The sequence below is a fragment of the Anguilla rostrata genome, chromosome 3 (assembly GCF_018555375.3).
Source record: "Anguilla rostrata isolate EN2019 chromosome 3, ASM1855537v3, whole genome shotgun sequence".
Lineage (NCBI taxonomy): Eukaryota > Metazoa > Chordata > Actinopteri > Anguilliformes > Anguillidae > Anguilla > Anguilla rostrata.
Genome location: NC_057935.1, coordinates 61,406,481 through 61,433,871, shown reverse-complemented (window position 1 = coordinate 61,433,871; position 27,391 = coordinate 61,406,481). Strand labels below are relative to the sequence as shown.

Below are 27,391 nucleotides of genomic sequence, written 5' to 3'. Positions count from 1 at the left end.
AATCTCAATAACAAAAAAAACACGGTCAACATTCCTGAGAGTTGGGCCTTATAGAAAATTTCCGCCAGATGGCGATGTTAATCTATTTCTAAAACCATGTTACCTAATTGTTTTTTTGTTTTTTGTTTTTACTGAAAAGCTTAAACATGTAAAGGTTCGCTATAACATTACGGATGATTTTGAAATGACTCAGAGAGCGGTTACGTTTTTTATTTAGTAACTGTGTGTGAATTTTGCGCTTTCTCCTTCCAAGGATTATAAACGTCATTACTCCCACCTACCCAGCAAGTTAAGTCAAACCGCCTGACAAAAACACGAGTTTTTGCCATAGATGATTTGGACGCTCCTTATAAAAAGGTGTGCGTATCAACAAACAATTTAAACCCATGAAACACCGATTTCATGGACAATGTGGCCAAGTTGGTTTCCACTGTTTGACTAATTTACTCTGCAGTTTGAATCCGACATTAGACTATATATGTATGTGAAAATATGAATAACCAATTAGAAGTATGAGTGTTAATTGTTTTTTCGATTATTTTTCATAAATGCCCACGACTAACACACGTAGATGATGTTATTTTCATGAATTAAGGAAGGCACAAACTACAAGCGCGTCATTTAACCGTATTGACGGTGATCGAGAGCGCGCATGACTCTGTTAGTGAAGGCTGCGATGGCGCTACCTTGGCTGTTTGTGGTGGAGCTCGGGCTGTACGCGGGATGTTTTATCTGCGGAATCACTACTGCAGCATCGGTAACAATAGCTCAGGTAAAAGGACGAAAACACACGTCTTTGCACTCCAGTCGCTGTTATTTACTGCACTCTGCAGCGATCTTGCATAGCAGATCATTTCTCTTTGACGTTCACACAACTGCTAAGACATTTGTCAATTTAAAAGACCGAGTATTTCAGACAAAATTTTATATTCATAGCGGACTTGCCTGGTAATCTGTCTTGTCCCTAAAGACACCATATTCTGCTTCGTGGCCGTTTGGCTTTTTAAATCTGCCTTAAGTAATTCTGATGAGTTGTGAAACAAGTGGAAGTCTCATTTCCTGATTTTAGCGCAAATGGTTGAATTATAAACGAAATAACGCTATTTTGGCATATTTTTCGAAGTTGTGCTTGCTTATGCGACACATGCAATGAATGTTTTTTTTTCCAGCTGTCAGTTTTTGTCTTCTCCAAACATTAACGGAGTCCTGCGAGAAGAGAAAGTAGCAAGGTAGCCAGGCTGCCGAAACTTGGTGAAACTTACAGGAGTCATATGATCATACACACTCACGTCCGGAAATGCTTGCTTTGTGTGATCTATTTTTGATGGAGATCTTTACTGTTCTGTGATATTACACATATGAGCAATATAATTAACGTACAAGCGGTAACATCATCTAAAGAGGCCATGGAACCAAAATCACTAAAACAGCGAAAATAAAACTAAAGCAGGGAATACAGAATTGAGCACCAACGTGGCCTGGAGAAACAAATCCATGCGAAAGTAGTAGAAAGCGCCTGAGTGTTTTATACAGGTTTTAACTTACGAGTCCTTTTTGTGTCACGTGACCGTTCTTGGCGGCTCCTTGTGTCTGTCCAATTAACTGCGCGTTACTGGAGTCAGATGAGGTGGAGGAAATAAGGTGGCCCACGTGAATTTTTTAAAACTTATTTTTGCAGCCATATTGATGTGAAGCGTAGGTAGACAAGAAAAAAAAAAGATTAAGTTGGGAATTTCAAATTTAGATCCCTCTATTCATAGAAAAACCAGATCTTGTGGGGGTAGACTGTGGAATCTCGAGCTCATCTGTCTAGATTGTTACCTGCTGTGGACGTTGATACCTGGGAGTAGTTCTTTGCAGAACGTCTTTTGCGTTTCAGTCACAACTTCTAATGAATTTAGATCCTGAGATTGTGACTGAAAATTGATTTTGTGTTTTTGCAAACATCTCTTCAGAAAACTTAATGCAGGACCTGGATCAAAACACAGAAAGTGTCCACTATTTTGTGACATTACACTGTGCACGCAAGAAGACCAGGCACAGTTAAAACACAGTAGCTCACCAATGAGACATGTACAAATTTGGGCAGCACGATTAAGTGTTTGCAAGTGTGAACATCCAACAAATTGATGGCTTCTCTTCCAAGGAATCAATTAGAAATGAGTGTGTGAGAAGGCCACGAATTGTCTGTGTTGCATTGCAGGGGCAGTTTGCTGGGAAGTGCATTCTGTATGGCACCGTCAATTACAACGCAACAAGCCAGACTCTCTCCATGGTGAACTCCAGCTCCCCCTCCCTCTGCCACTTTGTGACGATCATCTCGGTGTGCGTGGCTGTGTACTGCTTCTCCCTCACCCTTTACTGGGTCTACGCCAGCTGTGTGGACCAAGATGTCAGAAGGTGAGAGGTGGAGCCATTTTCACCCGGGTTTGCATATCTCTTCAGCTCTCATATTGGCTATGATATTTTGGGTGCGGTTTGTAAACGCAGCATCTATCAGCTGTCGGTTTAACCTAAATATCAATGGGAAGTGAATTTGGGCTGGGCATTTGATGAAATTTGTTTTCAGGTTTGAGCAGTGAAATGCTCCTCATGTGTGTCATTCAATTTGCCTGTATTTTTAATGATGGCTATCTTTAAGTAATGGAAGACGATGCATGTTGATGTCAGCCAGGAGACTAGTGGTGACTCTGTGTCTTTGTAATCCCTATGTCTCGCAGGGGGCGACTTTGGATGAGCATAACTCTTGTGGTTTGTGGGGTCTTCTTATTCTTCCTGTTGGTGACTGGATGTATCCTAAGGATTGGTAGAAACCGCCTCTGTGAGTCTATAGTCCGCCCACCAGCCATAACCAGGTGAGGGACAAGGTCATTATGCTCTGCTTGCCTTGTGTGACAGTGACCGTTTTAAATGTTTGGCCATGGAGAACCGCAAAGTGCCCCAGCCACCATTGAAGTCATTCCCAAGCAGGTTCTTCGTTTGAGAATGAATTTGAATTTGGCCTGGGCTTGACCGGTATATGACCGGAGTTACAGAGCGCATCAGTGTGTGACCATCTGAGAATTCCTGTGTTTTGTTTAAAGTTGTGAAGAGGCCCAGAACAAGCCTTGGTCCGCCCCATACGTTGGGACACAATTCTTCACCAGCCTGCACAGTGCAGAGGTCAGTGGTGATCCACAAAGTTCATACCACACAATTGACACTGATGGATACAATCAACTATTGAGTTATCATGGACAGAAGGAAATGTCTATAATGAATTACTGTGTCTGCATGGTACTAGGAGTGATAAACTGCAGGGATACAACTCTGAACAAATCGAACATTACCTAGACTTTGGTTAAATATATATAGTACTTTAAATATTTACATATTGCTTCCACCTTTTCAACCAACTGTGGGATCAATCCAGTAAACACTGGAACTACAGCTGCACACATGTGTGAAATGTCTTTGTAGATACTGCTTAGTTTGCTTATTGTTGCATTAGGCTTGGTCCCCTCCCTGAATATCTGCTTTATTCTAAGCTATATTTTATCTTTGTTTTTGATAATGCTTCAAATACACTTAAAAGGATCATTCTAAATGTAACTGTATTATTTTTTTAAATGTAATTTTAAATATTATGTAAAATTATAATTTAATTGTAGATATAAATTATAAATTTGACATACACAGTGACATTACAGTATGTCACACTGACAGAATAGTACATGAACTGCCTCCACCCCATTTTCATTGCAGTAAATTTTGTTGCTACCACTTGGTTAATGTTCTTTTGCATTCATTTACTTATGCTGTTTCATGCCTAGTCTGTGCCTACTCCAGCACTGCTCTACCGCTTTTTCTTCCACAGTCTTGCTCATGCCAGCCCCACTCTCTTTCTTATGCCGTCTGTATTTTTGTGTTGCTCTGTCAGACGTCAGTGTGGGTGAACTTCTTCTTCTGGCTGCTGATCGCCGGGGCAGTGGTTATGCAGAGGTGTCAGGGGTCAGAGTTCACGGCGAGGGGAGAGGACACCGGCGGGGGCCCCTCCGAGACAGAGCCCTTCTTCCGCAGCCCTGCCGGGCCCCAGTGACCCGCTGTGCCCCCAGGTTCGCCTGACTTGTCCCCGGTCCTGTGATGTAACCACACCTGCGCACCCTGACAAAGTCCTTGAGCCTGCTTCAGAAGCTGGCTGGGAGCCCAGCTCTTTAAACATATCTGGCTTTACAAGTTAACGAGCCAGGCTCCTTTCCTTGATGACTAATTTCTCACTTGTCTATCACGAGTCAGGCTCATTCCCTTGGCGAATAGTTCCTTGTTGTCTGACCTGTTTCTAAACCAGTTAACTCAAACTTCTGTGAACTGCAAAACAAGGCATTGCACACTGTTTCTCTGATTGGATGTTTGAGGAACTGTTTTTTCACAAAACAGCTCCTGCTCATTTCATAAATGAAACGGTTTATTTACTTTATAACATCAGAGCAAAAAATGTAATTGGAAAAAGTAATATTTTGGGCATGGCCATGGTTTGTAAAAAGGTATCCATCACATAATGCACTATGTGACTGATATTAAACTTAGTCTTTTGTGATAAAAAATATCTCAGAAAACTGACAGTAGACACACAGTAAAAATATTAAGCATGTGAGGAAGTGAACTATACTTAGTAGACACAGTAGATTTTATGGAAGAGGCAACATAACATTTTATTTTATTTTTTTAATTTTTTTAAATTGTTATTCCATTTTCAATGGGTGAAAATATAACTAAGCTATGTTATATTCTGATAAATGTGAAGTATTTGGGAACATCTGAAATATTTGCCCCTTTTTGACTGTGCTCTTTCAGCTGAGGATGGGTCATTTCACCCCTGCTGAAGGGGAGGTCCTGAAGTCCTGCAAGTCTTGCGGTTAAATTAGACTTGGATCCCTACTCGTGAGCTCAATAACCAAACTACTCCAATTGATTTTAGTCAAGGTTCTGAGCCAAATTTAAACATGTCCCACAATCTTCAGCTCTGGACTACATTCCCTATCAGGACGGTTTCCATGTGAAAGATTGGGCAATGTTTTGTTCGTTGAATTCGCCTCAGGTGTGAGTTGACTTCCTGTATAAGTAAATGCCATTGCTCAAACAAACGTAAGACCTGCGTTAAAGCGAAACCCAGCAGGCTCTGTAACCTCTGGGGCTGGAAATGCTTAATGCTTTTCCCTTTTCTACACTTAAGGCTGCTTTTGTGAAATAGGCCTCCAGTTATCAAATGCAGAAGTATGCGTTTTATTATAGTCTCACGAAATGGCTGTTGCAGTCCCTGCAGGCTTTTGCATACTACGCTGGTAAGTGGTAAATGTAACAGCTGAGTCAAATTAGCACTTTGGATATCTGACTGAGGACAGATACTTTTGGATACAATGCACACTCCAGCTTGTCCAAGGGCTGTAAGTGGAGCAAAAGAGTGATCCACAGTTCAAAGTTCTCACACTCACTAAACTTCTCTTTTCTTTTTTGACACGTGAGCATTTCATCTTGGAATGTTTAAAAAAAAGAAAAATTAAACCATGTCCAAGAAAGGAGTATTTCATAGTATATCCATACTTATCTGGCAGTTACTTGCATCATCTTTCTCTGGCTGCAGGAAAGGTTGTGTTAGTTTAGCATCTGAAAGTTTTCTGGTGGCTGCTGGCTCTTTGATAGAAAGGCACTTAGTTTGCTTTAATCCCTGGAGATGACTGAACAGCAGAAGCTTTCTTGTGGATCTTTCCCTTACCTCTCCTTCTTAAAATGCTCACACATGCTTACTGTATGTTAGGGGGTGTGTGTAGGCTATATTTATCCCACTGATTCAATTCCTTTTTGTTAACTGAAACTTGTAGTCTAATTTTTCTATTTTTTGAAAACATAATGGCTTGTGGGGCCTTGCTGCTTTCGGGGAGGTGGTACCTTCATGTAGTCATGTTTTTAATGTTACACGCATTTTGGAGTTCATTATTGGTCACCCCTCAAGGGGTGGCTTCTGTAGGATGTCGCCACCTGTTGGTTGGTGGGATGTATGTTAGGTTTTATATACTTAGAGAAGTTCACTGGACTAAACATGACGAAACATTTCAAGCTGTGGATACCTGCAGTATTTGTTACTTTGGTTTATTTGATTACTGCAATCAGCTGGTGGTTGCAAACATGCGAGTAGCTTCCAAACAACGTCAGCTTTTAAAAAAAAGTTTTTGGTTTGTAGTATTTCAGTTCCATTATCCCTTCTGCACATAAAGGGTGTTCCTTTATATTCTTATTAGATATTGCAGGGACTTATTCTCCTTAAATTTCACAGTTTTCTTTTGAATTTGAAGTTTTTGTAATAAATCATACCCATATTTTCTTCCGGTTTGGAATGGCCATTTCCATGTGTGTTCATGCTCATCGCTACAGTCTGTCAATAAGGATGAGTACAGACAAGCACAAGCTCACTGCTGTCCTAGCGTCAGCTGGTAATTCTTTTCACCCCGCAGTCCTCCAGTTAAACTCACACAGACACATTTAGTTGAGGGACATGTGCAGACAGGGTGTGGAACTCTGGCTGTCCAGAGGGGGTCACTGTTACACACATTTTTTGGGGCCTAACCATTACTTTAAAAACTCAGCACTTTGCATCAAGTGCACATGCATGCCTTCAATTAACCCCAACTGCTATTCTTCCTGCCATACCTATTACAAAATCTGTGCCAAGACACTGGTGAAGTGTTTTTGTTTTTTTTGGTGGGTGTCTACCTATGTGTGAATGTGTGTATGTGGGTGTGTGTGTGTCCATCTTTACATTTTATAGCAAACTGTATTTGACATTTCTGGTGTAAATATATGTCAATAAAGATCTCTTTCTGGGAATTTCCAGCATCTGAGAGTGATGTTAGCTAGGTTGAGCTGGCCTATCAGGATTGAAATGTTTTGGTTCTGATATTTATTTGACAGTGATTAAGTGCAGTTGTCACTGTTTTCTTTGTAATGTGAAATCATAACTACATAATGAGGAGGATAAATATTTTAGAGGTATTACACCGTCCCTGTGGTTTATCTCTGTTTATGTGGTTTGAAATGGACGCGTTGAATGGGATATGATTTATGAAGCCTCAGCTTTATGTTATTGGTTGGATTGTGGTTAGAATGGCTTCTGGCAATAAACAGGACCTTGATGGTTCAAACCCAACTGCAGTTTTCTCTCATCCATATTCATGATGACATACAACTATGATCCAGAAAGTAAAATGTACATTTGAAACACTATTAGTATTGTCAAACTAATGCATTGCCATTGTGTCTTGAGGAACATAACGATTAATCTATCTATGAATAAAATATCTACCAATTCCATTGCCCTGTTAATAATTGATAAGTGAACCCACACCTGGAAATCATGCAAATTTGTTATTGTTATAGACGTGGGGTTCACAGGAAGCCCGACTGGTTTACAGGAAGCTGCAGCGTCTGCTTTGATAGATCAGAAGTGAATCATGGAGCACAAGGAGAGGAGGAAGTGAAGAATGGCATATTAGAAATTCTTAGAATTTCCATTTTTATTTTTATTCAAATGTAAATTGAAAATAGAGAGACAATAAGAAAGTGTTTTCAGTACAGTTTCATTCAACGGTAAATTCCTAGCAACCGAATGGAACCTAATGTACATTTTCTTTACTGCAAAACTGTCTACAGTCTGCATTATTGAAGATGACAAAGCTGTCTCAGACTGAGGACAAAGTTTTTTTGTGAAAAACTACCCAAGCCCATTTCCTTTTCTTTTCTTACTTCCGTTTGTCTTCTCTCTCATGGTACGAACATTTTGACTCAGCAATCCTGCTCTGTCTTAATTTGTACATACACTATATGACCATAAGTATCTGGACACCCATTGGTCTGGGGCTGTTTTTCATGGTTTGGGCTTAGTTCCAGTGAAGGCAAATCTTATTGCTACAGCATACAGTCACATTCTAGACGATTCTGTGCTTCCCCAACAGTTTGGGGAAGGCCCTTTCCTGTTCCAGCTCACAGCCAGATCCACATAGAAATGGTTTTGTCGAGGACAATGTGGAAGAACTTGATTGGCCTGCACAGAGCCCTGACCTCCACCTCATCCAATTCCTTCAGGATCAATCGGAAAGCCAACTGCGATCCGTGCCTAATCGCGCAATCAGTACCCAACCTAATGCTCTTCTGGCTGAATGGAAACAAATCCCTGCAGAAAATGCTCCAATATCTAGTATAAACCCTTCCCAGAAGAGTGGAGGTTGTTATAGCAGCTAAGGCTGGACCAACTCCATATTACTGCCCATAATTTTGGATGAGATGTTGGAGGCCAGGCATCCACATACTTTTGGCCATGTAGTGTACTGTATTTATAAATCAACTCTTTCTCATTCATCCATTTTGTTTTTTTTTCTCACTTCCCCACACTCCCCCGCCCCCTCTCTCTCAGAGCTGTTTGCTCAGCTTGCGGCTCTGCCTCTCTCGGGCCTCGAACGCCGCCTTGGTGTCCAGCAGCTCCTCCAGCTGCCTGCGCATGCGGGCCATGTCCAGCTGCGTGGCCTCGCACTGCTCCCGCAGACACTGGCTCTCCTCCCTCAGCTGCGCAGCCGCCGCAGCCAGCTGCTCGCTCTGCGCCCGGCACTGGGCCTGCGTCTGCGCGGCGTCCGCCAGCAGCGACTCCACGCTGCACGCCACCGAGCCCACCTGACCTTCAGTCATTGTCTGGGTCGAGGGTGGTCCGGGGGCCAGACTGCGGGTCAGAAAACACAGAAGGAAAAGCATTGTACAAAATTAGCAAGGGTAGAAGGAGAGGATGGAAAGGGGGTGAGTGAGGTATCAGGATTGGTTCCAAGGTTTTTTGGTGGTAGACTGGGCGAGTGAGTATGGTGGGGGTGGGAAAATTAGTTGTTCATCGCAGAGAAAGAATATAAATTTAAGATGGAAGGGAATTTGTCTTTTGAGGGGGTTAGATCAAAGGCAGACAGAGATATAGGAGCACTGGGAAAGAGGTGAGAGAGAATGGGACATTGCAGGATCCTCAAGAAATCATGAGAATGTGAATGTACTATCTGACAACACCTGGCACATCCTTATATATCAGTATCAATAAAGGGGAGGAGGCATTTTCACTTCAGAGTGACATGCCCACATTTCTTCAAGTCACACGCTGTATGTGATTTACTGTGGAAGATATCTCTTATTCTATTGCTGTGGTTAATACTCACAATTAGCCATAAATAGTGCAGGCTTCATATAAATTCTCAGGATATGCTATATTGTTATAACCTTTATATTTTCAACAGAAGCTTGGATGGCTTATGTTATCACTACCTATCCTGATTTTAATTGGCTGCAAAAGCTACAATTCAGTAGTTTACAGAACTGACTGAGCACAAAAAACCACAGAAAATGTGGGATCAGAACATCACACAGTGGGCCGGCTACACCATCAGTGTAAATGCCGGCAGCCAGCTTTATCCATCAGGCTTGAAGTGCCTGCAAGCTCCTTACTGGAGCTTATCTCTCTCTCATCCCCTTTCTGGCTCTCATTCTGTCTTATCCAACTCCTTATACACAGTCAACTCTTGCATGTTAACCTTTGTGTTGTCCTCAGGTTTAAAAATCACCCTTTTCTGAGTTTAACAGCAGTGAAAACCCATTAAATCTAAATTATTTCAGCATGAAGTTCGAAATTACTTTTCCTTGAGTGACTCTACCATTATTATTATTTTTTTATATTTGTTTATTTAACAGGGGCCATGCACAACACAACCGTTGGGCCAGAGTTAGCTATATAGCTAATTTACATCTGCAGACATTAGAAAAAGTTCAACACTGCCCATTTACCTCCAGGGAACAAAGATCGTCTCGTGCCCTTTTAAAACCTGCATTTATGAAGATGAGTCATTATCAAAGTTAAGCGCCACACATCTATTATTGTAAAAAATAAAATAAAATAAAAAGTGTTTTGTAGTAAGTGAGAAAACAGTTATTCAGTGGTTTACTGTTGAGTGACAGGTTGTTGCTACATGGAAAATATAGATTTAGGGTTTAAAATTTAATGTGAAGAGGCATTATCACAGGAGGTCCAGTGAGGTCCAACATATGTTGAATAAGCTATTTACATACACACATAAAGGTTTTACATCAAAATACAAAAATACATCACAATGCAATGGTGCACTTCACAAATTCCAGAATATAACTTACCCAGCTTCTATGATGAAATGTAATGCGCGTACCAAAGACAGGCTGGTTTCAAATATCCCAGAATACAGGAATGTTTAACTGGTAAAATAGCCTTCCTCTCTTCTATCAGTTTTGATTGAAGTCTGTCTTGTTTCTGTCACTTTTTGCACATGAATAATTCAGCTTCGTTTTTTGATGATTTATGGGTAGCTATCCGTGCAAGCCCGTCCACAAATAGTATATCTCACCAACTGGTCACTGGTCGCTAGAAACATGACCTGAATAAGTCCTGTGGCTAAACCCAGATTACAGACGAGCACACACATTCTCACACACACACAGGGAGAGAGTGGGGGATGAGAGAGAGCCTGAACAGGAGTGCTCATTTAAGCCATCTGCACACCAGTGTGTGCTTTTATCTGCACAGAACACATTCAGTGTTACATTGAGTTATATAGTTTATATATCCAAGTGGAATAAAGTGTACTTCATTGATTCAAGAATGAATTTTTTTTCACTGTACTTGTTTTCCCTTGAGTCATTTTAAAGACCTGTATTTTCTTAAGCAGAATTTATTTTCCTTTCCTGTTTCATTTTTATTTTAACTACAGGATACCAATTACAGATTCCTTCAGTATTCTAATTGTCTACATACCACTAGATGGAGCCATGGCACTGGAGAGTGTTTGTTCTGTGCGGTACCACATTATTACTGACTCTGCTAAATAATCAATTCACACAACTAAATACTATATTCCAGTGTGTCATTTTGCAAAATACATGAATCCACAAATTTCATCTACACCTTATTTATGAGTGTGTGGTCAGTCACCCACACAGGGACACACCCACACACACAGTCTCTCAACTCAGTCATTTGGGGAAGGGCTGCAATGATGCTGAAGTCATTGGTCAATAGTGACCTGAAAACAGAACACGTAAGTCCCCTGGAGCAAGCCATTCCACCACAGACACAGGCAGGCAGGCAGCTGACCAACCGACTTGTAATGTACTAAACCTAAGTGGCAGAAGCCAATACTGTAATGATCTCATCTGGTCAGGCATTAGCCACAGGGCATTAAACATCATGTAAAACAGGGGCGCATAACTCCAGTCCTGGAGGGCCTGCGTGCTGGTTTTTGTTCCAACCAATTACCTTAGGTTTAGTTTTCTGACATCTCTATAAAGTATGCTGGTTCATTCCTGTACTTGAGCACAGTAAAATCTTTAGGAAAAACACTTCACAGTCCATAAGAATGTCAGATAAAGATATAATTTAGAAAATCACACAATTTAGTGTAGAATTTGGCTCAAAAACCTGAAACGGATTGGCCGTTGTTGCGCACCCCTGGTGTAAAACGTCACCACACAAATGAGAAAAATCTTGTTAAATGAAGCAGTTTGATTTTATTGATGTCTTCATCATCACCACCACCATCATCATCATCACCATCATCATTTAACAGTAATAGTAGTAGGAGTAGCATGAGTACCGTTTTCAATATTGGGTGTAAATCTGTGTTTAATTATCAAGCTCTGATAAGGTCTCGCCCGTGTTTCTCTCATCCCCACATTAACCACAAGATAAACACAACTATGTCCTACTGTGTTCAGGGACGCACATTCTCTGCCTTTACAAAATCAATCTTTTCACTGTCAGTACACATTCATGTTGCTTGCACAAAAACATTCTGACAATGTAACTGGGACGCCACATCAACATCACAGCACTGTCACATCAATATCGTGAGAACACAGTAAAGGCGTCCCCTGGGATTCCTGCCCAGATTGAATGTGTATTGGACCGTGTGTGTGGTGTTTGTGCCTAGAGAGTGTATGCCCCCCCCCCCCCTCAAAAAAAGAACTTAAGTACAGACTGAAATAGAGGCAAACGTGATAATTCACTCGAACAATGGCATTCACTCACACACACACACACACACACACATACATACTGATCTTGAAAATGACCATTTGATTGGATAATTCTGATGCAGATTTGAAGGTCATTTTTTAATATTCAATATTAAAATTAGTCAACATTGTAAAATTTTGTAAAAGTGGGAAATCAATACAACAGTATGTCATACAGTGCCAGTACTCAAATTATGATGTTAGGCTCACACAATAAATTAATTCAAGTGGATGAAACTTTTTACCCCGCCCGTTAGATAATCTTACAAATGTCATGTTTTGAAGGTGTGATGCAAGCCCACCTTTGTTTTCAGGGTGTATATCAGGCATGATGTCAGCTTTGACAGTGCTCAGAGGCCCCATGACGTTGTATAACCATAGATATCTCAAAAATATACAGCACAGCAAGAACCATTCACTCCAGCAGAGACAACAGACTGACAAGAAAAAAATCTGACAAACATGTACAACACGTTACATTTGTAAACAACAATATTTATACTAGGAATTAAAATAACCATATACGGAGATTTCCTGCTATGACTGCATGTACCGGGCTGGTGTGTGTGTGTGCGCATGCATGTGCATGTTCGTGTGCATGTCTGAGACAATGAACAGATCCGTGTTGTACAATTCTGAAGTTCTGGCTTCTGAAGTCCTCTGAACGTGTGTCCATGCGTGCATATTTCTGGACCAATCACAGCTGGTCGGCCATACCTCAGGCGAGCCTGAAATATTTCTACGGCAAAATGGTGCGGACCCGCAGTATGTTGACCAAACCCTGATGAAATTGAAGGTTAGTGCAAAGGCCAGGCATGACCATACGACCACTGACATAAATCATGACCTGCAGTCTGACAGCTCAAAAAAAGTAATGGACACAAGTTATTGTTATTTAATTATTCATGTAATCCGCTTCAGGGAGAGTGAAGGCAGAATTTGTTGGCATAAACCCAGGGTCATGGCTCTTAATAGTATTTTGAGCAGAGGAGTTGATATAAGAGAACCTGGGTGAAGCTTGGCAATATCCTGGAGCTGTAAGACTAAGACATTTCAAAAGAATTGTAAAAAAAAAAAAAAAAGTAAACCAAGTAAAAACAAATGCACAACCTATACTTTTAATGGGCACTGTGCAGTCTTCGTGCCCAGCTTATAACTGCATTAGGAATATTGGAGAGCAGCACACCGTAGAACGGAGATTTCCATTAGCTAAACTGCATAGTCATCCGAATGGGGTTCGCATGCTTCTTTAGCAATGCTACGCTTCTCGCTTCGGTGGCAGTCTTCTGGTATCACAAAAGGATCCTGCTGGGAAAGGAAACAATCACTTCCTGTGCTATATGGCAGATCTGCATATAGCCACCGCTACTGGAAGCAATGGTTCACTTGTGCTTTCCCTCTCCCTCTCCATAACAGGTAAAAGCAAAAGCACAGTCGTCACAATCCCTCCTTCCAACATACACTAGTGCACCAATGCACATGTCACCTGCTCATTTATGCAAAAGAAAAACCATGAGGGATGGGCAAGTATAGGAGGTAAAGTTCCACAGTAATAATTTTTTTATGGGGTCAGCAGCACTTGAGCAGTCAGTGAGACCCAATAAAATGGAATGCAGTCTACGTTACTCGTTTACATTAGAATGGCACACGTGCAGCTATGTGACTGGAAGCCTGGCTTCTGTCTGCCCTGTGTGTGAGCATCATAGCCAGAGTGGCCCTGATTCGTCACATCATTTTACAACAGTCCATACGTATGAAATTCTTATACATTTTCAACAAATTTATTTATGGTTAAATAATAATTTAAAAAAACACCACCCCCATGTGGCACAATCGTGAGATGGTCAAGTAAAAATAAAACAATGCAATTCTGCATTTGAAAGAGTTTAGCATTTTCAGAGCAGTGTAAAAAAAAAAAAGTCAATCACAAGGTGTCCTGAAGACATTTCATGAATTGGTGCTAATGTTGCAGTGACCAAAATCAGCAAGTCCGCTTTCTCTGATTGCAATTCACAATCAACTAAGACAAATATAGCCCATGTTACCAGTCTGGGCCAATCATACACGAGTACACATTGTGTAAGGAGAGAACAGCAAATTGCATCACGTCTAACTTCCATACTGCAATGCTGAACAGCACAGTGGACAAGTTAGGGAGCAATCCCTTGTGTGAGGCAAGACGGTGTTTTACAATGACATCAAGATGCAGAGACAAACTTAAATAACAAGTGCAAAAACAATGTGATTTCTTCACTAAAAAGCAAGTGGTGACAGTCAATGTAACGCTACAAATCACTTGGAACAGCAATATTTCTCTTGCCCCTTTCTTGCCCCAGCTTCCTCTTCTCTTGTCTCGTCCTTCACTTGCTTTCCGTCTTTCTCCATTCTCAGGAACAAAGACAAGCAGGCAAAGAAACAGTAAAGCTGGATGGGTTGAGCGTCTCTGTCTAAACCCCTCCTCTTTTCATTCTGCGATCTGTCAGGGGGTGGGTCCATCCCTCGGTCAGTAAGTTAGCACGCAAACAAAGACAGGCGGAGAGATCGTGACACGCTAGGGTTAAATCGCAGTCTTCCACCTCCCACAATCCTGAATATGGAATACAGTTATCCATTTAGAATTAAGCAGGCTGAACAACACAGCAGGTTTACAGACACACAATCGACATACCAATCTTTTTTCTTTTTTTTTTTTTTTTACAGTTGACTGAACAAAAAAGGCGTGGCTATGACCTACACACAGGTCAAAGGCGGAGTAGAGAGACTGCGCTCGTACCACAAACAGACCGTTTGGGTCTGAACCCTGGGCTGTTTTCCAAAGAGCTCATACACCTCTTATGTCCCACAGAGAAGCCTGCTGGACAGGGAGACAGGAGCTAGGAGAGATGCAGCACTTCCAGACTGAACTTCAGGCTGAAGGCCACCAGCCTTGAGGTGAAGCACTGAGAAACAGATCCATTCTTCTCTTCTTTATTTTTCCAGCCATAGCTCGGAAAAGATCAATGGCATTCAAATGGGCTGATGTTGTTTCTGCTGCTGCTGCTGCTGCTGCTGCTGCGGTCCTTTTGACGTAATGAAATGCAACAGAGGTAAATATGATTGTAGACCCTGGCAGATCGCGCACACTTTACTGATCACATGCGCTTTTATGAGACACTCATTTTGTGTTTTGAGAATGCAGCGGATCGTGATGATGGCGGAAAGCAGTCCATGAGTTTTCCTGATGTGATATGAGAACTCGGCTTTTGTTTTGTTTTTTGTTTTTTGTGTGAGAGAACTATTCTGAGAGAGAGAGAGACAGAGAGCGGGAGAGAAAAATCCAAACGTGTTCCTCTGCTTTGTAGCGATTCCGAGGGACAATGTCCGATAGTTCCTTCCACAAAACTAAAATAAAGGCAACAGAGCTGATTTTTGGCTCCCGAAAAATAAAAAGACATTCCTGAACAGCTTCAGAGTCAGGGACAGCTCTGAGCTGTCTGTGCTCCGCTTCAGTTAGCTGGAAGACAGGCACGCACTGGAAGAAAAAGGCAGAATGATCTGATTCTCCATCGTTCTCACCCTTCTCTCATAAACAGAAGGTAATAGTGCGGAAAAGAAAATTAATATAACGTACTCCTGCCGTGATATCTAGCTGCAGTGCACTCCAAAAGTATTCACACCCTTGATAAAGATTTTAAAGCCATTTTTCTTTTATACTAACACGGTTCATTAGAGAGAAAACTTTATGTCACTGTTGTTCACGCCCATAATCATTATTTTAAATAAAACTTAACAAGCCTATTCAATATTAACATGCACTTTTTCAAAGTTCAACTCAATGGTGGTGGTCTCCCATGATTCCTTTTTCACTTTGGTGTGAAAAAAGAGGCAACATTGTACAACCCATGTACAAAAAGCCACTGTTGAGGGCCATCAATGATAAATTATATGGGGTTTGCTGAAAGATTAAAACAAAACTGAGCTTTTTGGCCATTCATACCAGTGATGGTTTTCTCATTAGAACAATTTTGTTGAAATAAAAGCCATACCTATGATGAAATGAGGTGATAGATGTCTGATGTTTTGGTTTTTGGTTGTCTTGCATCTACTTGGGGCCTGGGGCTCTGGCTAAGGTCAATGGAATCATGAACTCCAGGAAGTACCGTTTTGGCCAAACCTGGTTCCCTCTGCCAGGAAACTCAAACTTGGCTGCAAATGAACCTTACAGCAAGACAGTGACCCCAAACATACCTCAAAATCATCCAATAACTGGCCACTATATTGCAGTTATGTAATAGCCATCTCAGTTCCCGGACTTGAACCCGGTCTAAACTGAAGAATTGAATCTTTTGAATTGAAGAGGGCAGTCCGCAAGTGCAGACCTGAAGGATATGCAGGATCTTGAAATATTCTGGATGGAAGAATGGTCAAAGACCCCAATGGAATATGTTCATTAATCTCATAAAACACTATTAAAGATTACTCTGTAATGTTATCCATACGAAGGGAGGGTGCAAAAAGTAAAGGAGTGTGAACATGTGCGGTTTCTTGGGAAATTAATGTACAATTTGAGAAAAGTGTTATTTTGACTTATTCCACTGAATCATTATCAAGGCAGACCATCTTCTACTTACTGAAATATATCTCAGTAATCTGATTTTTTTATTTCATGAAGTCTTACCATGTTCATCTTTATCAAGGGTGAGAATAATTTTGGAAGAAACTGTCGGTTTAACTGCCTCCCCCCACAGTCCTTACAATCGTCTCTGAATAGCCTTTGATTTCTCTCCCTTACTCTGGCACTGTGCTCTCTTAGGTTTAACCTAAGGTTTAACCTCTTCTGCTCTGACTTCTCTCTCCTTTTCATTATCCACCTTTACCTCTCTCTCTTCTCTTCCCCTCTCTTTCTCTCCCTCTATCTAGGTCTTTCTCCCTCTCATATCCCCACTCCTCCATGGCAGCTCTCCTCCCCGTGCACAATAAGCACAGGAAAGAAGAAAGCATCCTGATAGGCTGGCGGTCTGTCTCTCTCCCCCTCCCTGGCCTCTTCCCCGTCTCCTTCCTGCTCCTGCTCCTCCTCCTCCTCCCTCTCTCCCACCTCCTCCTCTCCCTCGTCGTCATCCCCGTCTCCCTCCAGCACGCCCCTGCTCTCCTCGTCCTGCCGGCCCCCCAGGCCCAGGAACCCGCCCCCGCCGCCCTCGTCGCCCCCCCTGCCCCCGACCCCCCCGCCCATGCTGAGAGAGTGGAACAGGCAGGTGGGGCGCGAGGCCTGGAGTCGCCCCCCCAGCGAGAAGCCGCTCCGGCTCAGGACCAGCCTTCCCCCCCCGCCGCCGCCGGCCCGCATGCCCGCCACCGTGCCGTTCATCAGCGCGCTGGCCCCGCCCAGGGCCACGCTGCCCCGGATGCGCGAGGGGAGCGAGGTGCTGCTGGAGGACCGGCGGCAGCGGGGGCAGCTCTGGAGGAAGTAGCCGGCGCCGAGGGCGGCGGCGTTGCCAGCGTTGGCCGGCGGCGGGGGGTTGGCGCCCGAGTCCAGGTCCATCAGCAGGGCCTCGGAGTAGCTGGGCACCATCTGCTGGTTGCAGCGGATGTGCCACTCCAGCTCCGTCATGTCCACCGTGTTGACGCGCGAGATGGCGCGGTAGCTGGAGCCCACCCCTCCTCCGCCGCCCCCGCCGCCGCCGCTCTCGTTCCCCGTCTCGCCGCCGTCCCGGGGCTCCTCGCTGTCGCCGAACAGCTTCTCCACGTGGTAGTGGACGTAGGCCGTCCGGTACTCCGCCACCACGCGCAGCGGCCAGGAGAGCAGCAGCGCCGACGCCAGCCAGAAGACGCGGCGGCGGGCGAACCAGGGCGGCCGCGCCGGGTCCGGGAAGGCCAGCATGTGCTCGCGGAAGTCCACGTTCTTCAGGTGCATGCCCTCCCGCGCCTCCATGTAGTCGTCCAGGCCCTCGTTGTCGCCGAAGAAGCGGGCGCGCTGGGTGAGGTAGGCGGCCTCGGCGCGGGCGCTGGCGAAGCTGAAGCACTTGGTGAAGCGCAGCCGCACGGCCGGGTGCTCCAGCAGCCCCAGCAGCTGCTTGGACACGTCCTTCACGCCGTGCCGCGCGTAGTCGAACTCGGAGCCGGCGGCGTGCGTGTTCACCCGCTCGTGGTACACCTGCGTGGTGGTGTAGGCGTCCCCGTTGCGGTAGCGGGTGACCTGCCGCGTCCGCCGCACGTAGTGGTAGCTGATGGCCTTCCACCAGATGCAGGGCGTGGCCTGCTGCAGCCGCTGCACGCGCTCGTAGACCTCGGCCACCTCCGCCTGCGCCAGCGTGGCCGTCTTGGAGTAGCAGTGCCAGCACTCCACCAGGTAGACCACGTAGAGCATGGCCAGGAAGGCCAGCGGGATGTAGACGTAGCCGCTGGAGCAGGGGCTGTCGTGCTGGAGGCGCGCCCGCTCCCCGTAGTGGTAGGCCCCGCCGGGGTCCTCGGGCGCCAGGACGGGCACGCGGCACAGCGCGCACCAGGCCAGCGTGCAGAAGCAGCCGTACATGAGCAGCGTCAGCAGGAGGCACTTCCAGTGCGACTCCCGGCACAGGGAGCCCGTCAGAGACTGCTTCAGAGGACGCTGCTGCGGCGGGGGGAAGAGGGGCGGAGACAAAAGGTCAAAGGGCAGGAAACGGGAAGCAGGAAGCGAGCAGAGGAACAGCATGAGGAGACAGGACAGAGAGAGAGAGAGGGCAGACAGGAAGAGGGGCACACACAAAGGCCAGGAGCAGGGGGCAGAGAGAATGGTCACAGTGGAATGGAGGGAAGAGGAGAAAAGAAACGGGGGAAAGAGGAGAACAGAAGAGGTCAGGGAAAGCGAGGAGTGAGTGGGTAAACATATAAGGAAAAGGGCATGAGGACATGGAAATGGGGTGGCGTTCATGAGGAAATGAAGGAAATTTGGATGTTCATTCCAGGGTCAGCCAAGAATGAAAAGGAAGGAAGAGGAGAGAAAGACAGGCAGAAAGACAAAGCATTATTGCTGGGTTCATTCTCAAGCCCAAAAACATTTCAATCATTTTTCTATTTCATTACATACCTATAACAACACATTCATATGAAATCTGTAAACAATTATCATTATACATCACCATAATGACCAACTAATAAACAACTAAATAACAATAACAAAACTGTATTTATCCCTGGTTGTGGAAGGAAAACTCCCGTTGACTGTAAATGGAGCAGACTATTCCCTCAGTGCCTCTAGAAGAGTGAAGACATTTCCTGTGTGTAAGCCAAGCTCCAGTTAAAATGCACTGTAATGATGGGGAAGTGGACGCATTAAGATGTTCAGTTACATAGCAATCAGCCAGGAAAGCAGGCGCTCTCTGCTGCCACCGTCTGCCCCAGTGTCAGCTCGTGGCGCTGCAGCCATATGGCCTGACTGTCGACAGCAGCCAGCAGCAGGACGGGCCGGAGACAGGGGGGGCGCCCTCACGCCGGGCCGAGCGCATGGAGGAGCACGAAAGCGTCGGGACAGAATCCCTGACTGAACAACCAAACAGAGCGAGCAAGACACAGGCAGAACGAAGTCGTGCAGCCACCCACTACCCAATATACATAATAAACTCTCATCACATCGCACTGTTTATCTGCTGAGCAGCGGCTCTCTTGCCGAGTGAGAAACACAGCTTACGCACGCGTGCACGAACACAAGCATGCACACACACATGCACGCACGCACTCACACATGAACGCGTACACTCCTGCTCTGGCTACAGGCTGTGAATTTCTGCACTGGTGTAAGGCACTGTTCAGACTGATGGTTATTGGCTGAAACTGGAGTTTACCGTATTTAATGAGCACTTCTATGTGCTCAACGCAACAGCAGGATCTCTGCAGGCTATCGATTACAGGAACATATTTAACTAACTGAGATGGAAGGACAGACAGACACAGAGACAGGGAAGGACGCAGATAATCAGAGCGTGGGTATAAAATCATCTTACAGGTTTTCATGAGTACTTTTCACCCTGCCCATAGCCAAAGAATGCTTGACAATATTACTGATAAAATATTAATCAGAAAGACCATTTAAAGCTGCCATGCTCGTGTGGGTAAGAGGTCAGAGGAAGTCTCTACACAACGGCATCAGGCCAAATACTGACTTTCACAATCCATGCATGCTATGGCAACTCCCAACACATTTTTCTCATTAAAAAAAAATTTGACTAATAAACAAATCAGCTAAACAAAGACATTAAAATGGATAAAATACCAAGCAAGACTCTCCACAGATTGCAATGTCAACAGCACAACAGCAAATAAAACACATGGCTGCGTGCATGAAAATGCAAAGGAACTAGAACACAGAACACTTTGCCTCTCGTTCAGTGCCACTCAAACTATTCAGCTTCCATCAGCAGAACTGTCTCAGACAGCCTAAGACAATTTTCTCTCCGTCCCTCCCTCCATTCTCCGCATCGTATTCATTCTGTCAATCAGCAGAGCTGAAGGCCCTTTGCCGGCATGACAAGGATGAGTTCATTTTTGCCAAAGTGCAAACGTGACGAGCTAACGCAGCCACCCCAATAATGAGAGGTCTCTGTCCCGGCTAAAGCTTCCACCTCACACCCTAACTGCAGTGAAGATTAAGAGGCACACTGCAGCTTTAAAAACTGCAGTTCTAATCCTAGGAACGGTTTGGGCTGAGCTAATGTGACTGTACCTAACTGTAATGGGTGAATGGCAGTCTGTACTGTGCTACGACTTTTTCTATTCTACAGCATGCTGTGTCCTGTGTTGACCTTGTGAATAGGAATCCCACACGCACGGGTGCCGGATGCAGACTCCCTATGCGTACGAGCATGCGCACTAGCGCGTTTACATCCACCCTTCTGGGTCTCCTTAGGTGAGAGTCTGTAATCTCTTGTCACAACTGATATGATCGGGGATGATAAAAGGGCTTTATTTCAGGTAGGTCTACAAACCGTATACAGGCAGACGTGCTTAAAAGCTGCGGAAGCGCTGGGGGACAATAAATAGGTCAAAAGATAGGACAATGGCAGAGAGGGAAAGGGATGACACAAGCGTCCTAGCAACTTGTCCAGCTGCTCAGTCAGCATATCGTTCCCTCTCCATCGCTGCGACAGGCAGCAGAGGGAAACTGCAACCCAGCACTCGGACATCTTGGCTCAGAAACAACGCTCCCTCTCACTCACATGGTCCCCCGCACGCACACACACATACATAAACGTTGAACGCAGACAGGAGCAGAGTCACATATTCTTCTTTGTTATGCGAACCATTAAGCATTTAATTATAAATTGCATATATTAATTGTATACAATGACCGAATGGATATTTCATCAGTTCCAGACATTGAAACAGTACAATGCAGTATAGTACCACTACCACTATGCAAACTTAATAAAACCTAACAATCTAAACCTACTTCCTGGCTTCCCCCTCTCTGTCTCTCTTCGTATTGATCAGTCTGTAACACGAGCTGAGGTTAACTCAGCAACGGGGAGTGACAGAGTGAGATGGAGAGACAGAGAAGAGAGAAGTCGAAGCAGAACGAGATTTTCTGTGTTTTTATTGGAAAGACATCCAGCATTAAGTCTCTTAAAGCACCATCTGCATTACACGGCAGAGCCTTGTAGTTTCAGATGTAGATATTCTCAGTGAAGTCTTATTTGGAAAATACAATCAAACCAGTTATTATTCTAGCTATAAAATTTTATCTGGTGTCACCCTGATGAAGGCCTCTACTTTCAGCCAGTGATGAAAATAACAGAGGAATGAAGAATATAATTGGGTAAGTAGTTATAAAGGGACTGGGATGCAGAAAGTGAGGGTGGGGTAGGATTAAAGAGAAATGGCAGATTGTACAGCTCCAGGTAGCAGTGCTGTCAAAAATCAACGCCCCTCTCTCTCTCTCCCACCGTCTACCACCATCTATCTCTCTTTTATCACTTTCACCAGCCCCTGACAAACATGCCTGCAAATGTGTCTTCACGTCAATGTGAAAGTCTCACTTACTTCTCAGATGAGACTAAACCAGAACAATCACAAGATCCCCTCAATACAAATATCCCATTTCAGATTTTTTTACCCATTTTATTACACATTTTTTAAAATCCCATACTGAGGAAACAAGATTGTTTTTTCTATTTAATTTGGAGTACAGCAGTTCTCGCTGTCTGCGTAATGTAAAGGTGGCCTTGCCCTGCCTCGTGATGAACTTTAAAACTGTTTACCCAGCATTCGTAATGAGGGTATAGATTTCTACGTTCCTCAGCAATGATGGGCCATCCTGATTTCTTCTAGAAGAGCCTTCATGCCATTATGTCTCCCAGCCTGTCTCACTGTTCCCCGCCTGTCTGACTGTTCCCTGCATGTCTCACTGTTCCCCATCTGTCTCACTGTTCCCCATCTGTCTCACTGTTCCCCGCATGTCTCACTGTTCCCCGTCTGTCTCACTGTTCCCCATCTGTCTCACTGTTCCCTGCCTGTCTCACTGTTCCCTGCCTGTCTCACTGTTCCCCGCCTGTCTCACTGTTCCCCGCCTGTCTCACTGTTCCCCGCCTGTCTCACTGTTCCCCATCTGTCTCACTGTTCCCTGCCTGTCTCACTGTTCCCCATCTGTCTCACTGTTCCCCGCCTGCCTCACTGTTCCCCGCCTGTCTCACTGTTTCCCATTAGCTCTGAGCACCACCCTCTATACACACAGAATGCCACTATGAAGAACATGCTCAGTCCTAGCCAAGAATATACTTTGGGGACAAGCACGTTTTCTCACAACCTCCACAGTCCAAATGCCCCTCCCTTCTCAGAAGGAGTAAAATTGTTTCAATGACATTCAAAATGTTTCAGTGTTTCAATGACATTCATGGCATGCTCGTATCCTTTGGGTTTTACAGATACAGACATCTGCAAGTAGTAAAATCACCTTTCCATTACCCCTTTCATAAAGACCTGCTGGCCTCATCAATTACAGATAGAATTTAATTAAAAGGTCATATCATTCAACACAGAAATGGCCTGAGTGTAACAAAAATAAAATATGCTCAGCAGCCGAGAGAGTCAAGATCGAGCAACAGGTTCATCATGAAAAATGGTCAGAATACATCAGCAAATGTCACCCAAGGTTCTGCACTACCGCAATTACCTGTCAAACTGACCCTAACACACTTATGTAAGCTCCTGTCAAATCGTCAAATTCATGCTGAATTTTACCACCTGATGTGGTGGCCCCTCAGCACTGACCCAGTCTGGCCTTTACCACTTATTTGCCTGTGTTTAATGAGTCAATAAATCAAATGCAATTACTGCAATTTTGATGTATCCCCAAAGGAAGTCCCAGTCACCACACATCAATCTGATGCACTGGCATTAACAACTTAGGTGAGCTTAGCCTCTTATTCAATTCAATCACAAATATGCAGAGCTCTTATTCAATTCAATCAGAAATATGCAGAGCCACTCTTTAATTAATATCCATTCTATTTAGGAAATGTCGTTTCTTGAACCTGAATTGCTGAACTGGATCAGTCTGTTCCCGTAACAATATCAAATCATTTTTCCTTTGATCATAGAATCTTCCTAAAAATACCACCCGCTTCTTTTTTTTTTAACTGTTTCTCCCCTTGTTCTGTCCCTCTTTAGTATGCATGACAGGCTGTTACTTACTCTTCTGCATCTAAACATAAAACCTGACATGACATTCCGCAAAAAAAAGATGCATGACTATTGTTTGGTAGAGGTATGCATGGTAATCAAGCTCAAATCACTCTTGATAATAATAGCAAGTGCCAAACTGAGCCAGGGGAGATTTCACTCAACCAAATCTGTGAATCGCAAATGATCTCAGACCAGACAAAACTCTACCACAGTCCAAATTGATTACAAACTTGACAAAATTTCACCAAAGTATCGTAACCAAGACATCAATCACACACCAGACAAAACTCGGCCAATTTACCAAAACCAAACTGTGGTATATGGCACAGCACAGCAACATACACAGCAACATGCATTCCTCTACCATATACCAAGCGCAACTTAACCTACCAACCAATTATTCATAACTATCCACAAAATGGCTAACACAAAGTTATCTATCAATTTGTGCAGGACAAAATGAATCTGTTGCAAATGCCAGAGAAAATTACACATATCTAACATACACAGACACAACTAGCAGACTATATCTACAAAATATCGAAGGCAATATATCTATCAAGCACCTGGCACCATATCATGTTTATCATGACCAGACACAATAATTGAATTCACCACGTTTCCACCGCATTTCATCTCCATGATTGTTCCAACACGTGCTGTATTCCAGTAAAGCATATTTTTAATATCCTAACCAAACACAACACATTCTACAATTATCAGACAGATGCACTATCAGCCTTTGTGTTTTTTTGCTTCCATCAAATACTTTCAGACATGCACCAAGTCCACCAGCAATTATCTGAACCTTCTGTTGAATTCACTCATAAAAATATGATTATTCACAAGGTTGTTTTGGGTTTCCCAGTAATTTGGTAAATCACTGCACCTGAGTAGCTTTCAGAGCTTGGTCTCCAGGGTTCTTTTTAGTTAGAGTCTTAACTCAACTGCAATTGATTAATTGCACAACCGGGTCTGCACAACAAGGGCTAGACACCATGGTTACAGCAGAATCCCAGGAGCTCGGCAAGGAAATAGAGGAAGCGTAGACTGAGACGTGACATACGGGGACTTCACAACCCAGAAAAAATCACTTAGGCCCACACTGGCTGGTATATTTTGCTGAACAATGTATCTCCAATAATTAATTTATTAACGTTAGAATTGTGGTTAGAAGGATAGTAGGGATGTTTATGTTAGATGCCTGCCTAATTGTCCATCATACAGTGGGACATAATGTCAACTTTTTTTTTTTGGCCAGCATTCAGGCAAAACCTTGCAAACCCAATCCCTGTCTTCCTTTGTACTGAAGAAGGAAATTAGCTCATTTGCAACAGGGCTGTGAGGTGTAACTCTGTTATGCAGTTATAATAAGCCTGCTGAGACGTTAGCGTGGGGAAGTGATACAGTATGAAAACACTCTGGGGCAGCACGTGGAAGCATGACTGTGGAAACTGCAGCTGGGGTGGTAGCAGAATGACAGCACCCGTAAGGGGGTGCCTGTTACAAGAAAAAAAAAGGGTCCACTGGTTAATGTAGACTGCCACCAGGTCCAATCAGTGCATTCAGCTCAATTGATTATCATTTATTTATTTTTTAGTTATTTGTACAGATTTACTTGCATTGTGCTCCTTCCCTGTTTAAATAAGGGCTCTCGGGCCAACCTAGGCCTTGCATTACGAAAAATTGCAGCGAGAAAAGAAAGCGGGTGATAGAGGCAGGCAAGTGACGACGGGTGGTTGATCAGAGAGAGGATTCGGAACAGAGAAAAGAGGCAGAAGCTCATTAGGGAAGGTAGAGGAGAAGAAAGGTGAGAGATGGGTGCAGAGAATAAACCATTTCCAGCGCGCGAGCATCTTCAGCTGCAATGCAGAAGCGAAACATACTGCGGGAGATGGAAGGAGAGAGGACGGGTAGCGTGATATGCGGAGACACTGGAGTGGAGAAATTTACACCGCAAAGCAGACCAGAGCGGAGGTTCGGCATAGCCCTGCCCGTATTGCACGCCTGATTAACCGAGTCTTTTTTTTTTTTTACCTTGCTGCCAAACCTATGAGCGTAAACGGTGGTGATGCAATGTGAATGTAGTCACAAAGGTGAAAACATCGGTACTGTTTATACATGGTTATATTCAACATCAAAGACTGCACTCTCTGTCTTAGCATATGCCACCTATCACCTTTATAAAATTCTCTCTTATAATAGGCTACATTCATTGTGGTCACCAGGTTGATATCAATTGTTTATTTTAATCGACTTTACCCTAACCTTTTGCTACAACTAAAAATGGTAAAATCGTAAACAAGGTAGGCTATTTGTAGTGATTTAGCCCTTCAAATAGGCTCAGTCACGCTATATGATGGCTACACATCAGCTACACAACGTAAACAAAACCTATATGAATAGTTATACTGTAGCCTGTAGCCTACTGACATGAAGCTTGGTAGGCTACTGACAGCACCAAAAACAAACAAATGCAAACAGCTGAATAGCGTAGGCTACACTTATTACTCTACACTCTGCCCTCAATTAGTCTACTTTGCGGTATTCAAACTCACTGTTCTTCCCCCTTCTCCAATTCCCCTGCAATTGGGCTACCACTCGCACATAAGGATTAATTTGTTTTTGTTTTTTTAGAATATGCGGCTGCATTGTAAATATATAGCCTACAAACAAAGGGTGGTCCAGCAACGAAGCTGGTAGTAGGCTATTCTTTAAAAAAACCCAGGAAAGTGAGAGACAAGCCAGAGAGGCGTAACTAACCTTAAGAACGTGACCCTGTAAACAAAAACAAATCAACCCGTAACAATACATTTGTAAAGCAGACAGAACAGGTATTTACAAATATTAACACGTCTTACCTCCTCTCTCCCGCCCCCAGAAATATTAGGCGCTTCTGCTGTCCCCGTCACTCCTTGCATTCTCTCCCTGTCCCCCATTCTTCTTCCCCTTCGGATTCTCTCCCGTTAGCACCATAGACCAGCCCGGGAGGCGCAAAACCCGGCGGCCCAGCGTCGGGACCTCCTCGCCGTGTATATCACCCCATCCGCTGGTCCTGTTCCGCTTCTCGGACAACAGAACCAGCGGCAAACATTCATTATCTTCACCTAAATACTCTCCCTGTCCTCCTCCCCCCACTTTTCTTCTTTCATTCCAGCGTCTTTTTTAATGTTGCATCTACTCCTCCCTGGTCCGACAATAACCTAATGATGTTGTCGGTCCACCGAAGCGCAGGTAGGGCGGTGCGTCCGTTTCTCCGTCGTAAGGCTAGGATAAGAGCTCTGAGCTCGAGGGAGGGCTGGCTTGAAGATGCTTCGAGACCGATCCTGTTACGGTAGAGTCTGGTGGCTGCGTACTCGTCCCCTCACTTAACTTCCATAATCAGATATTGCCGATTTACCTATTTAATTTCAGTGTTTTATTTTTTGCCTCTTTAAAGTTAAATGCTACACGGATTTCCTCAGACTCTCTGTGGGCATTATTTCACCTACTCATTCTTTGCTGAACGGTCTCACTGACGTCACTCACCTGCAGGCGCACATACAGGATTTCTCTGATGTTATGCACCGTTTGGGTTTGTGACCAGCATGTGCAATGTGGTCCGAAGCAGGTCTTTTTCTCCCCCGACTGGAAACTGCACGACATGCTTTACTAAAACACTTATTTA

General features: G+C 44.0%; 2 protein-coding genes across 4 annotated transcripts; one reads left to right on the top strand and one right to left on the bottom strand.

Moving 5' to 3' along the window:
- Positions 1–167: 167 nt before the first annotated feature.
- On the top strand, positions 168–9,671 carry tmem179ba (transmembrane protein 179Ba). 3 transcript variants are annotated; one of them, XM_064329103.1, is made up of 6 exons: positions 168–772; positions 2,204–2,400; positions 2,721–2,855; positions 3,084–3,162; positions 3,920–4,094; positions 8,444–9,671. In XM_064329103.1, the coding sequence occupies exons 1-5, from the start codon at positions 653–655 to the stop codon at positions 4,076–4,078; spliced, it is 690 nt and encodes a 229-aa protein (XP_064185173.1). In that variant the 5' UTR covers positions 168–652; the 3' UTR covers positions 4,079–4,094; positions 8,444–9,671. The 3 variants fall into 3 exon arrangements, with proteins under 3 accessions (XP_064185173.1, XP_064185172.1, XP_064185171.1); XM_064329102.1 differs by lacking the exon at positions 8,444–9,671 and adding an exon at positions 7,411–7,629; XM_064329101.1 differs by lacking the exon at positions 8,444–9,671 and having other exon boundaries at positions 173–772; positions 3,920–7,344.
- Positions 9,672–12,000: 2,329 nt separating this feature from the next.
- LOC135251543 (transmembrane protein 151A) lies at positions 12,001–27,330 on the bottom strand. Its single transcript, XM_064329098.1, has 2 exons — positions 26,586–27,330; positions 12,001–18,679 (listed from the first exon to the last, which is right to left on the bottom strand). The coding sequence occupies exons 1-2, from the start codon at positions 26,661–26,663 to the stop codon at positions 17,009–17,011; spliced, it is 1,749 nt and encodes a 582-aa protein (XP_064185168.1). The 5' UTR covers positions 26,664–27,330; the 3' UTR covers positions 12,001–17,008.
- Positions 27,331–27,391: the final 61 nt, after the last annotated feature.